General features: G+C 31.9%; 1 protein-coding gene and 1 long non-coding RNA gene across 11 annotated transcripts in view; one reads left to right on the forward strand and one right to left on the reverse strand.

Annotated features, from left to right (window-relative positions):
• Positions 1 to 14,775, forward strand: part of LOC145730334 (uncharacterized) — a 318,043-nt gene that overhangs the window by 87,180 nt on the left and 216,088 nt on the right. The gene's annotated exons all lie outside the window — the stretch shown is intronic.
• The window catches only part of dlg1 (MAGUK family member discs large 1), a 269,680-nt gene that overhangs the window by 65,895 nt on the left and 189,010 nt on the right, over positions 1 to 14,775 (reverse strand). For 8 of the 10 annotated variants that reach the window (XM_081981489.1, XM_081981488.1, XM_081981486.1 and 5 more), the window contains one exon: positions 5,526 to 5,564. In XM_081981489.1, coding sequence (XP_081837615.1) covers positions 5,526 to 5,564 — 39 coding nt within the window. Of the gene's footprint in view, positions 1 to 702; positions 1,293 to 5,525; positions 5,565 to 6,642; positions 6,766 to 9,876; positions 10,349 to 14,775 lie in introns of those variants that run through there. The other 2 variants (XM_081981494.1, XM_081981495.1) reach the window with 2 other exon arrangements.

Consider the following 14,775-nt stretch of genomic DNA (forward strand, 5'->3'; position numbering starts at 1 on the left):
GCTAAATAAGTGGCAAATCGAATCTTGTTTAGTGTATTCAAAACATTCATTATAATTCAGATACCTGAAAATCAACTAACACGAACCTTCAACCTTGGTATCTTTCCGTGAAGGTTAAAGAATGGTGGTCATTCAAAACTATTTACCTAGTGATTTAGAACAATCAATTATGTTAATTATACCTTTTTCCTTTAAACTACTATCTTTAATTTCTCTTGTAAGTTGGGTTTCGTTCTAAAAAATCCAAATTCAAATTTGGATTGCTTTAATTGCCCTACACAATACGGAACAATTAAAATTCTGTAGTCGCCGCATCCTGCACAGTAATTGTTTCATCACTAATTGTATTGTTATTGATATAGGTATGTGGTTGTTTATTGAGAATATCGGTTTGATTTAATACAGGATGGGCCAAATAGGTAATGCATGTATGACGAACTCGTTTATCTCTAGAGATACTAGGTCGGTTAAATAAGAAAGAATCTATTAGGAAAATTAAATATGCGGTTTCAAAACTGGATTATCTTTTATCGTGTTCTGAAAAAATGTACAACACTTAATTTTTAAGAATGTCTAATGTTTTTTTTTTATTTCCACTAAAATGTAGTGGACTTTTCCATCATTTTGTACTAATTTACACAGTTTGGTAATCGTCATAACTAACTTTTATGTTCAAACAGTAGTAAAAATCAAAATACCTACTAGTTTAATATTAGGAACAGATCCGTTCTGGGCTAGTTGAACTCCGTAACCCATTTTGCACTACACCAAATACACCAGATAAAAGTTATCGCCTTGGTTATCACGTTAATCGATAAGTTTTTGATTAATCACGGGAATCACACTGATAACAGTTTTACTATCCACATTAAAGTCTTCCCATCATGTTGGACTTGTCCAGTGGCAAACACGGATATTTAAAAGGTGAAGTAAATCGGTTTTTAGTCACAGAACCGCTTCACTATGGTTAGTTGATGTAACTTCACACTGATTAGATTATAAACTGAGCTTTACTCCTTGTGCTTCACCTACTGATGCTAGTTATAAAACAACATCCGGGAAAAATTAAAAACTGCTTCTGCTTTGATCGGTTCTCGGTTCGGAAAAAAGTGGAAAAAACCAGTAATCGGTTATTTTTGTATACAACAATAATAATAAACTTTACTGTAACTATAACACCTATAATCACTACAACGCACAACTCTAGTTATTCACATGCAATAGTTTAATGTTAACTAACAACAATTCGGCTATTGAAAAGTGATTTGTCGCGTCTCGAGGTCCCACGTTAACTGAACACCTCAGACCATGGTAAATTCGATGACCGCACACCGATTTCTGTTTTGAATTCTTGCCAACATTTTAATAAACGATATACGAAACATAAAAGATACTTTTTGACCGATCCAAAATTATGTATATTGCTGACGTCACCGTGTTAACACTTGTGAATTATGTTATAATATACTTTGAACGCCTTTGACCAAGTCAAATGATAAACAGAGCCTGCCTTTACGCGGAAATAGTTGGAAATACCAATTGAGATTTGCATTCAAATCGTCGTGAAAAAACTTGTCATATTTAGAAGAAGGCTGTCAGCTACTTTTGCACATACCTGTATAGCTTATAGTCTATTAATCATATTAACACTGCTACAGAACATAAGTAGGAGTCTTAATAGGGTGAAATTTAGATGAAAGTCTAGAATATCTCCAGACTATAATATTAAATGTTATGTACAGCATGTCCCAATACACGGGGTTGTTACTGGAAAAACTATTTATTGTAAGGCTTCGGGAAGAAAAATTCCTCGAAAAATTCATATTTAATATGGCCACGACGATGCTGTGTAATTACACAAAAGCCTAATTACTATTTTGTGTATGCATTTAACTATTCTACAGAAGTATAATATTAACAAAATATCATTAAAAAGGGCCTGACTTAGAAGTATTACAAAACATTTAGAAGATTTGTGATGCGTTATTAAGGAATGCATTTGAAAGTATTATCATATTATGAGGCATTATGTCTATATTTTGAGACAACTTGAGGCATAAGCACTAGCATTTTGACGGAAATAAAGACACATTCAGTAACTTCGTTGTTAGCTCTTTAACATCTTTTAAAAAACTGTAAAAAACTCAAAAGTTATGGATTTTTATGTGAAAATAACTTATAGAGAGTCATTTGAACTAGTTTTCAATCGCTTTAGTGAATAAAACGCATTTCTGTCATAGAATAGCCATTTAACAAGAACGGACAGCCGGCATAATTCCTGTGATGTTGGGATGATGTTTTTGCCTGATCTCGGTTTGTCTTTGGTAGGAAACATGTTGCTGGTTGTTTATGACAAAGGTAGTCGGTGTTCACTGTTCATGCTCAGAACATATCTTAAATGCTTTGGTTATGTAACGAAGAAAAAACCAATTTTATTTTACTTTATCGTTATATTATTGGTTATTGATATTTATCATTGGAGACTGTTGTTTTCTTTATTCAGGTTCAATGTAAACGAAATTACTAATATGCAGATTATGCTACTGCTGAAATGTTGTAAATTCGTACTACAAATGTGTTTTTTGGTGCAATTTGAACGTAAAACACCAAAGCAGCCCTGGGACTCCGTGTGATGTAAGTGAAGAGTGAAATTCAAACTATCGTCTACCATATAATCTAGGTGTCAGACATTCTATGCACAAAAAGCTAGAAAGCAAAAACATGGCGTAAATTAGAGACCTTTAAGAGGTTGAGGAGAGACAGTTAGAGTTAGAGACCTTTTTTATTTCTTATAATCATTGTTTACTTCTAATGAGTTAAAGTGTTTCAAGTTCGCCTTTTAATCATTGAAATATATCAATCCTTATTCACTAATATTTTAATTGATGTCTGAGATACGGCAACGTTGTTCAACAACCTAATGAAACTCCCAATATTCGATATCGAGTCGATATCAGTCGATTGTCCCTTAAAACTTTGGTAGGAAGAGTCCAGCTCTCTCTAGTCAATTTCTCTTTTCAACTGTCCCTTGTTGTTAATTGGCTATTCTTTGTTTCTGTTATACAAAGTTTCTTTTTCTCCCTCTTAAAAGACAAATACTTCTAAAAATAAAAAAATGATAAGAAATTTGAGATGTGTTTAGGTTTTAGGTAGTTGATTTTTGTAACATTTTTTGTAAATAAACTTATAGAACCAAATTTGTGTCACGTCACAGCTAAAAGATTCGCATTGTAGCCGTAGAGTATAAAGACAAAAACTAAAATATTAATGATTTCTGCTTAATCTAACTAAACCTAGAAATAGCAATCATTGTTATCAACGCAGATGTCGTTAAATCAACTTCATTTGTATGCAAATAATGTTCTTGTGGCATAAACTTTTAAAATGTGCGTCATCCTAGTGTTTTTTGTGTATTGTATTTCTCTGAGCACTTATCAAAAATCGTTTAATTTTATCTAACCTTATTTGAGAAGATGTTTTGAAATAAATTTCATTAAAAAGTTTACTTTTTTATTGAAACATCACTGGGTCATTTTTAATAATAGCTGTGATTATAGTCCTATTAAAAATATTTGTTTATGTTCTATTATTCATAGACACATCAGCATGAGTGATTTGTACAAAGTGTTAAGTAAAAGAGAATAAAGTATTATCAATGTAAATGTATTACTATCTTTCGACAAAACAACAAAAAAGCTTTTTTAGCAGTAACAGAAAAAAATCCCTAAAAAATTATGATTGTAGATGACTTAAAAAAATGATTAACATTAACCTTAAATTTTACTTTCTGTTCAGCTGAACGGTAAGTAAAACTATTCTCGTTCATTTGAACTAGTAATTAGAAACCAGTCCTCCCAGCCTTCAAGTGCTTTAATCGGTGACAATTAGACATGTCGTACAAAAATAAAAGTAAGAAAATCTTGGGCTTCCGTCTTGCATGGTTAAAGAAAAACTTATAAAAGCTACCAAGCTTTCGTTAGTTTAAACTAACATCAGTGCTGTTCAAATCAAGTGAGTTAGAAAGGTTGGCTAATTGAGGGGGTCAGAAGCCAAGGGGATCAAGTGATATTTTTTAAAAAAAGTGTAAAAGTTGAAAGTGAACTTGCAAAAAGGCTTATAATAAAAATATGTTTATAATACATTAAAATACTTATAAATAATTAAGTTTAAAGTATCCAACAAGAATCATAAAACAGCACATGCATTTTTTTTAGTAGAACTATACTTCAACTTCAAGTCACGATTTCTCAAAACTCTAATTTTGTCACTTATCCCCTTTGGCTTCTGACCTCTCAATTTAAAAAAAAAAAATACTTACTGCTACTGTTCTTAGATAAAACGAGGTCTCCAAACAAAAAAAGTGACTCCTGCCATTTACTGGCTAATTATATCTTCTTACATTGTCATTAATATTTTTTTTAGCTTAAATAAACAGAAAACACACGCGGCCATATTAAAAGAGCAAACTATAAAATTCAACCTGTATAAAATTAATAAACTACTATAAATTTATTTATCACACTTCTGCGTCTTGGTCTTTTAAGGAATTCCAACCATTTTGCATTTCTTGATAAGGAACAAACCTAATTATTTGCATTGTTCCAATTATTTGAATAATTTGTCAGAAACAAAGTTAAGATCCTATTGCAAAACCAGAAAAAGCATTGGAAATATGCGAATTGTTGTTGGGTAGTAATTTTTTGCATTTGTTGGTTAAATTAGCAAAAATTATACTGAGATCTTCTATGATGATGATCTCCAAAAATAACCTTTTTGCTATAATTTGGTTATTTGTGTGAAACTTGTACTTCTTCAAACCTCATTAATTGGACGGTTAGCGTGTGCACAGTATATTACTTAAATCTGCAATCCCTTTGTGTTTTGAGAGTCTATTATTAAGAACATCAGTCTGACCGACATAAACACCATCGCAAGCACCACAAGGAATCCCATACACCACTCCAGAGTGCTTAAGTTTTTCTTCATTGTCCTTTAATTTTGTATTCACGGACATCAAATTTTTCAGGGCTATTATAATTGTTCGTATGTCAAAAAGAAGTTTGCCCACTTTGTTTGATATTTCTTGGATGGAAGGAAAGGAAAAGTAAGTGACGTGACAGTCGTTTGGGATGCTATGGGGGAATGAACACAGTCAGATTCATATTGATAAACTGATTGAATTGAAAAAACGACCTTTCTGGGTTGTCAATGTTCCGCTTCCCATACATTTGGCTCCGAAACGAATATGAGATAATCTCGGAAATAATATATTATATAAACCTAAGTCACTATGCGCTCTGAGCAGCAAACAATATCAAAAGGACATCAAACAATAATTAATTTAATTAGTTTAAAGAATAGTTTCGAATCTTGGCAAGTAACTTCTCTGGCTCAAAAAATAAAACTGTGTGGCTCATTGCATATTGTACTTAAACATTCGATTAAAATTAAATTGTAAAGTTTATTATTAAACTCGCTCCTCTAAAGATAAGGTTCTAGTTTGTGATTCGTAATATTTAACTTACCTGTTTGTGATTTTCTTGTCCAAGAAGTGGTGAATGAGCCTAGAACAAATTAACTGTTATTAAGATGGTAAAATACAGCCTGGACATTAACATGGGAAATCAGTTTTTATTGTTCTGCGCCTGTACGGTTTATTTAATAGAAAAAGGACTTAGATAAAAGTTGTAGAGCACATTTTCGGCATACTTTTAGTGTTTTTCCGTTAAATGAACCGTACAGGTGCAAAAATTAAAAATTAATTTTACTTGTTAATCTCCTATGTCCAGGGTTCTCCTGGACACCTGGTATATATTGGGCATTATTGTGAATATTTTATTTAAAGTATTTTTGCATTCAAAAAGAGTTTTTTTAAGTGGTAAAAGTTAAGCCTGTTTTTGACCTGTTAGGGCACAGGGTGGCCAACTAAGAATGCGAGGTACTGTATCTAGGAAACCAAAAATGATAGGTACATATTTGAAACAACATTTTTTGTGATTCCAGTGTTGCTGCATCTACATGAAATCAGTGGCAACAACGGATTTTCGTTCGACAACCCTAGTAACTGATGCTATTTTTTGATTCTGTTTGTTAATCTAGTGAGTTTTTGTTCTAATCAGTAACTCTCTAAATGTCGTCGGTTTCGAGATATTGACTGTTAAACATTGGAATTTTCACTATTTAGAAGGCTATAGCAGATGAACGGTTAAAGATAGAGCAAAACGGCTTAAATGTTACTATCTTACTTTTTTGAGATCTATCTTATAATGGTATTTTCACAATTTTCAAAACATTTGAAATTTTGAGTAGGACTTATTTTTATGTATGTAAGCGGGCGTTATGACAACGCCCGCCTATAATGCCCTGGTTGCTTATTGTTGAAACGGAAGTTTGTTGAACGGGAGTGAGTGAGTGAGTTATTGTTGAACGGGAAAGGGAATAGTTAAGAGAAAGACCTGTAGAATGTGACAGGAACCCGTCATTGTCATCTTCTTCTGTCGCATTCTATCGACATTTCTCTTGAGAATTCCGTTTCCTGCTTTCAAGAATTAGGCCCCTGAGGTTGTTATGAACACTATAACCTAAATCGTTTCCACGGTATTATGTATTCATAACGTATAGGTGAAACATAAAAATACTTACAGTGTCCAAGTTGAATAAAGACGAAACTTTCCGAATAAAGCCTTCCTTTTCCTGCTTGCTCTTTTTTCGCCTGGTGGTCATTGTGGTTTCTGATACTAATTTTGCCTAGCTTAATCCGGATATCTACAGAGTATTTAAAGTTTGGTTGATAAAAAAAAAATCAAAATTTGTTATTTTATTCTTGGTGGTCATTTTCATTTCACTACTTGATGTAATTTTGTAATTATTGAGGTACAATAATAACTATTGAGGTACTGACAAAATACCTTCAAAAATCTTTTTTGTGTCACTCTCTAAAAATAGTTATTTGCGCAACAAGGGAGGAAAGTGCAACTTTTGCTTTTACAAATACAAATTTGAGGCAATCAATTGGTGTCTCTGACACTTATTTGACAAAATGTCCAGGTACTGTTATTACTTATCCAACATTATTAACATAGTATTAAACTGCTGTTTTTTTCATTAAAGACTATATTGGTTGTAGCAAAAATTATGATGTGCAACTCTAGAGAAAACTGCCTTTTGCACTCTCAAACTTTAAATCAGTTTTAGTTTAGAGATATTTTGAAAAAGTTTTTTTATTTTGCATTTTAATTTTTTTGAGGCCTTAAAATTGGTCCCAGATCAAACGGATCGGAATCAGTCATTGAATTTGGAATAAAATACGCTCTCAGAATCCAATATTAAAAAATAAAAACAGGATTTAAAAAAAATAAAACGTAGGAATAAAAAATTAATTAAAGACGCATTAAAGAGCTTTAAAAGTTGCTGTGAAGAAATGTTATAGGTAGTTTTGGTCTAGGTCCAACCTCGGGTCCAACACCACAAAAAAATAAAACGTAAGATCAAGAAATTAAATTTTTTCTAAATATCTGAGAAACCCTTGAAAAAACCAAAAAATAAAATTTTTTTCTCCCATTTAAACAAGTCCAAACCATTTTTCAAGATCCCCATGTTGACCTTCCTTGTCCTGGACACACTGTATTTTACTGTAGCTAATTCCGTTAATTTTGATCTGACAGCATAGTTTAAATTAGCAAAGTTGCATTATTTTTCCTGAATCTTTAGAATCCAGGTTAGAATCTGATGTCAATCACTCACGTCATATTTTTTACATAGGTTTTCATTATTTTAAATAAAAACACCCTGTTTTGGTGCTCAATCAAAAAATTTCCTTTTTTCTGATAATATATGTATTTTATTTTAGTCATGTTGGTTACTTTTTAAAAAATATAAGGGGTTTTACCTACTGTCTTTTAAACATGATTTTTATGAAAACACACTCCAATATGAAAAATCAAAAAAACATCTCCTGAATCCTAAAGGATAGAGAGCTATATGTTAGGAGCAATTTTAAAATTGTGGATGTTTGAGCTTTAATTTTGGTATCTGTTGTAGTACTAAACCAGAATATGAATATACCTAATAGAGAAAAAGAAAAAACAAGAAAGGGAAGTAAAAATGTCATTATAATTCGAATTTTGATGGATAAATTAAATCTCATCCCAATGAACTTCATCATCAGACTATGAAGGCATTCACTGCCAGTCAAAACTGAAATATGAAAGTTATCCAAGCTTAGACAACTTTCTTTAACTTCATCTTCTTTTCAAAGAAGATTAAGCACACAGAGACTACCTCAGAAACTAAAACCTCAACAAACAAACTTGGTTTTTGCCCATAACCACACATAGTAAACCAAGTAGTCCAGTCCAGTCCCAAACTGGTTACCTACTTGTTAACTGTCTCGGCCTATGTGTTGTTCTGTTGTTATGAACAAATATTAAGTTTATGACTAAGAAGTTGGGTAAACCTAAGTGGTAGACCGCCGATAATTTTTTGTACACCAAATTGCCTTTTTGCATACAAAATACCTTGAAATGCCTTTAAAATACCTCACAATGCTTCTATTATTGGTCAAAATGCCTCATAGTGATAAAACTGTCTAAAATGCCTCAAACTGCCTTGAAATACATCAAAATTTATTGTCAAAATGTTGATAAGGATTAATGAATCAATAAAAATTACTTCCTCAGGTTACTTGACTGTTTTTCCAAATTTTAAACTTTTTAAAGACCCAAAAGCTTAAAATTGATTTTTTTAAAGATTCCCTGCTTGATCCCCTGACAGTTGAATTGATTTTCTAAGGTCAGGTGACTGTTTTTCCAAATTCTGATAAACAAAAAATGTTTTTTGTAGGGTTTTTAAAATTTAAAAATTTGGTAAATTAAATTTAGACTATTTTAGACAGTTGTAAAAGCTAAAATTGTAAGAGACACATCATGTGACTTTGATTATGCCATTTTAGAGCTTGCAACACTCTCAAAGCCAACTGACACCTGTCAATAACAGTCACGTGACTTTAAAATGTAATTTAAATGTTGATCATTTGGTAAAATAAATTTAGACAGTTGTAAAGGCTGAAATTGTAAAATACAGGTTATGTGACATTAATAATACAATTTTGAGCTTGCACACTCTAAAAGCCAGTTGACACCTGTTAAAAAGAGTCATGTGACCTGAAAAATGTAGTTTAAACATTGAATTGTTGAAAAATTGGTAAATTATTTTAATTTGTAATGAATTTTGTTTCAACTCAATATCATGTTACACAGATTTTACCATAATAATTAAATTACATGTGCCTATACTGTTTGGTTCAATTTTCAGTCAATTTTGGTATATTGATACACTACATTGTCTACTGCCATGTATTCCTTAAAATAGGTTTTATTTTGCTCAAAAGATTTTGAAATAGACAGACAATGCCTCAAAATACTCTCAAAAGCCTTAAAATGCCTTGTAATACCTCACAGTGCTTCATAATAATGGGAAAGTGCCTCATAATACCTCAAATTACCTCTAGTGTGTACACCAAATTACCTCAGCAATCTACCCCTCGGTAAACCCAACCTAAATTCCCAAAGTTTAAACAAGAGATTGTACCTACTTATATTTTGTTTATCCTAATTATTTAACAACATGTCCTTAGCGAGAAGGAGGCCCTTCTCTTAGGTACAAATGATCAAGCTAGATTTATTTTATGTAGAAATACCCAATCACTTATGATTCATCCAGTTCAATACATACACACTCAGAGTAATACTTTCACATAAGTCAACCTTTTAATAACAATCTACTATAATTTTAAAGAAATAAAATGTGAGATAAAATGTAAAATGACCACCAAACAAAAATAATAAAAACATAAAATTAACAAATGTTAGTTTTTACCTCTCAAAACCAAAATGCCAAAAAGAGTAAAAAGGGGCGTAGCACCTTGACTCAGTGTGGAAGAAGCACCTTAACTTGTACCAGGTAGCAACAACCTTTTAGGTTAGGTTGCCAACAGATTAGATTTTCCATTTTTGTGTCATTAAACACAAAAACATTAGGTCACTTTAGGCCACTAATAACTGTTTTTTGAACACTAACACTCCCGAAAACATAAAAAATACTATAAACATAGTAAAATTAGTACTTATTGTAATTTTGTTTTGTTGTCAGAATAGGAAAAGTAAACACTTTGGAACTGGTTTAGCACTGCTTTGGGTCTGTCAAACTAAAACTTAACAAAGAAACTATTACCTAACTTACAAACAATTAACTGTTAGCGAAAAAGAAAGGCTTTACATAATTTTTATGTTGTCAATTTTTTAAAGACACTTGTGGCTTTAGGACTTGGGGAAACTGCAAAGAACGGTTTCTGTTTGCAGCGTTGCCGCTTTTACAATTCTGTTTGCATTCAGTGAGACTATTCTGTTCTGACTTTCTCACTCATAACTTTTTACTCTCACCACAGTTTAACAGTCAAAACTAAACACAACTAAATAAGCTAAAAAATATGGTAATGCAATAACTGTCTTAAATTTTTGCTTTTAATTCTTATGACTTGAAAGAAGAGAACTTTAACAATCAGTGTGGCAACGTCGACGGTTAGATGCTAATGTATGACGATTTGTCGACGTCACGTGTAAACCCAGCGGAATGTTGGGCGTGATATTCGATCTATAGAAAAATTCAAACTAGATTGCGTTTACGTCAGAGGTAACAGTGAGTGAGAATCTACACTTATACATATGACCAAAGAGGATATAATAACTAAACCTATACTATCTTCAGTTATTTATTATATCGTCAGTTAAGAGTGTAAACCTGCTAACTCCAATTTTTATCAATTATTACTTTTTCGAACTGTTTAAAGAAAACCGAATACTCGAATTCGGAATGACAAAAACCGAAAATTAGTTGTGCGTTAATATATTCTTTCATATGTGGGGGTCTATGATGGCCGAAATAATAACGAGATGAATTAATTTTAGTTGGATTTAAACATAATTATTGAAATTGCATCAAACAGTAAAACTGGTAAAACATAAGTGTGGTTATTTTTCTATATTCAAAATCTATCCCCCCAATGACAGTAATGACATTTCTCTGTCAGTCCGCAATTGACTTTTACAAAGCAGTGTTGCCATATCTCATAAGCAAACGATGTAGTTTTCCTTTGTTCCTGTAAAGTTTCGTTTATAGGAGTTAGCAGGTTAGCACTCTTAACCGACGATTTCCTAGTTGGGTGTGACTTTTTGAAAGCTGTCACCCAGTGACCTTTGGAATTTATTATGACAGGTGACAAAAATATGTATAAAAAATCTACACTTGCCAAACTTTAAAATCACAAAAAGTTAAGATAATAGAAATATGTCATTGTTCAACTTGAACAGCTAATTACCGACGTACAGAGTGTATGAAAATAGCGCCCAAGCTCCCTCATTAAGTTGTTCGTGAACTTTTACCTTTGGAAATAGATTTTTTCATCTTTCTTGGCATAATAAACTATTTTTCTTAATGTCAGGGAGAAAGAATAACAAACCATTTAAAAATATATTCCAACCTTTCAATGTATAGCCTGATTATTGTAGCTAAAGTCCGAATTTTTAGAAATTTTGCTTTTTGAAAATAATAAAAGCAACCCACTTTTGACATCTAATATGAACGATTTATGTAAAAACACGTCATTTGACATTTTTTTCGTTCTTTTTTCTCATTTTGGTGCTTATTTGCTGCTATTTTTTATTATAGGTTTAATTTACAATTGCAATAGCTCTGTAATATTCTCACTAACAATGAAATGAAATCAATGTCTGATACATACACAGCTGTATAAGTGCACAAAAATATGTGTATAAATATCCACACATCAAATTAATAGTTTCTTCGGTTTCTCTCTTTTGCTCGTTTCTACGGATGTTTCCTGTTCTAAATGTTGAGAAGTTTTTCTAATTTAAATATTCTTATTCTACTTCTACTAAAAATATCCTTAGTAATAAAAGGCAAAATTTTAGAATTAAACATTTAGTGATTTCCTGTCTTAAATAATAATAGTTTGTTACAAATTTATAATTTTGAAAGTTTACATTTTTTAGATTATTTAAAGTGAACTAAATTAGTTTTTGACAAATATGCTTTTCAAATTTTTTTGAATAAATTACAATAGATCTATTTAAAAAGTGTTTATGCACTTTTTTTTTCATTTGAGAGATAAAAGAGACACTTTTAATTCCGCAGGGAAAAAGTAATTTTAATCCCTGGGGATTTTCTTCGGCTTATAATGGTCATTCTGTCTCTTTAGAAATGCCTGGAGTTTACTGTATTTGCTGATGTCGACGTTTGCTTCAGATATTATCGTGGCTTTGATCATGGAATATGGGCTCCATAGAGTAGATGCCTTGAGCTTCTTAGACTTCTGCAGGAAGTATATAAGCCAGGAGCACCTTTCCATCCGTAAAATTCTCTGCATTCTGTTCAACGCACCATTTTTGGTAAACAAGAAACTGTTTTTTGTAAGCCTCGCGAGATTTTTCTGGAAGAAGGCTAGCGATGGCCTCTTGGGCGGCCTCTTCAATGTTCATTTTCAAAAATGAACGATTTTGAATGAAAAAAAAAAATTGAAATGAACGATGTTCATCATCAAAAAATACGATTTTTCTGGACCTACCGTTTGATAACAACTGATTGACATTTGTTTTGTGCCATAGCAACACTTCCAGGGCACAATAAATTTTAAGTGAATCCACCATGCCAACAACAATCTATAACAACTATCAGTAATACGAGAGTACCGTTGTAACCACTGTTAGTTTTGTAATTTTTTTTATTTTTAGTTTCTCGCATTCTAAAGTGCATAAAATAGTATATAAACCTCGTGACCCCACTTTAGTCCCTAGGTTTATAATATTCTATTCTTTATTTAATTTCAATACATTTGAATTTAATTTAAAAAGTTTCAAAAAAGTAAAAAAATTGCATCTCTGAAAGAGTTTTGTGCTTTTTTCAGCTGTTTTACAGATTTTTATACTATTTTGAGGAAAATGTTATGCTTTTTTTCACAATTTTAGTGCTTTTTAATCCGGACTGGTGAAAAGGTGCGCTGGGGAAAAGTTGTGTTATAAATAACGAACTTAAATTGAAGAAAAATGATTTTCTTCTTCAAATGTGACATCAAATGACAGAATGACCATGTTTAATTACATTTGGAATTGTATGTACATACACTACTCACAATATCCCGAATCAGGGTTCTAACATGTTATTGTATTTTGATTTTTTTGAAAATAGCCGAAAACTAAGAATGGTCTTAACAATGTTAATTTTAAGCAAGCTTAATTTATATTCTTCTTAAGTATTATAACTAAATACTTGATTTTTTTTAATGTCTTTCTTTTTGCAAATATAACAATATGTTTACCATAAAGTAAAATTAGTTGTCATGCAATAAGATATGTTTGAATAGAGAATATTAGCATCCAGGAACACATTACCGGACTATATAGCCGAATTTTTAATGTTACATTTCATAGATGGATAATTTAACTACATTTTTACGTTAACTACATGTCATTAATTACATTAACTACATACATTTACGACATTGCTTATCCCTTATTATTCTGAAGGGTTCCCATTATATAAGTAAATAGCAGCTAGTACAGTTGCTGTTGATGACTTGAAACATTGTGCAAGTGTGCAACATGTTATCTTTTGGTGTGTCGTGACGTTTTGTGACGTGTGTTAAATACTGGAGTTAGAAAATTGTGTGAACAGATGTTCAAAGAAAGAAAAAGCGTGGTCCGTTAGATCCTGGCTTTTAAGAAGAAACCATCTGGAGGATCAGTTAGAATCTTTAAGAAATTAGAATTGGAAGATCCATCGTCTTATGCAAACATTTTAAGAATGTCAGTTCCTAAATATAAAGAGTTATTGGAGTCTTCAGAGAAAGATTCCGCTTATTCAGAGAAAAGATACCAAATTCCAATGAATATGGATGAATATGGCCACTAATTCACCAGCCGCTTGTGAGCTATACTAGGGGTTCACATTGGCTGGCTAGCGCTAATTTGTTAATTATTCTGTACAATAACATATTTATGTTGTGCCCCTAATTTGAATATTTTCTTATATAAATTTGCAACGCAAATGCAAAACTGAAAACCGATTCAGATCCAGGGCTTTACAACGAATCCAAATATGCAAAAATATACAGGGTATTTAAATATAACAAAAATATTTCTGCTACGCACTGGGTAGCCGAAAGTAGATTTATGTTTCACCTATACGCATTATGAACAAATAATACCTTGAAAACGGTGTAGATTATAGTTATCATAACAACCTGAGAGCATTATAGGCGGGCGTTATCATAACGCCCGCTTATAACGCCCTGAAACCTTTTTTAATATTAGCAGTGGCAGTTTCATTGTTTCATGCTATAAAAACTTTGAATTTCTTATCCTAGGATGCTCTTGACTTTTAGGTAATAAATACATTTTCGTTAGGTACCTACCTTTTGCTGCATTTTGTTTTACATTTCTAAAATTTCGTCCAGTTTTTGCCATTTTCACTGACTTTTTCAATGCCATAAACAGTAAATAATTGCTGAGTTAGGTGAAACATAAAACATTGTATGCACCACAGGCGTTAGGGAGAGTCGGAGAGTATAATCCATAATCCATCCTATCCCTCGGGCCATAGGCCCTCTGGCTGTTTCGGCCTTCAGAAAACTATGCTCTCTCTAACGCCCTTGGTACATAAATAGCTATTATGTGTCAACATACTACAGTCTGCGGACCAAAA

This window comes from Ips typographus, linkage group LG6, assembly GCF_016097725.1.
Source record: "Ips typographus isolate SLU linkage group LG6, UJ_Ityp_2.0, whole genome shotgun sequence".
NCBI classification, from domain to species: domain Eukaryota; kingdom Metazoa; phylum Arthropoda; class Insecta; order Coleoptera; family Curculionidae; genus Ips; species Ips typographus.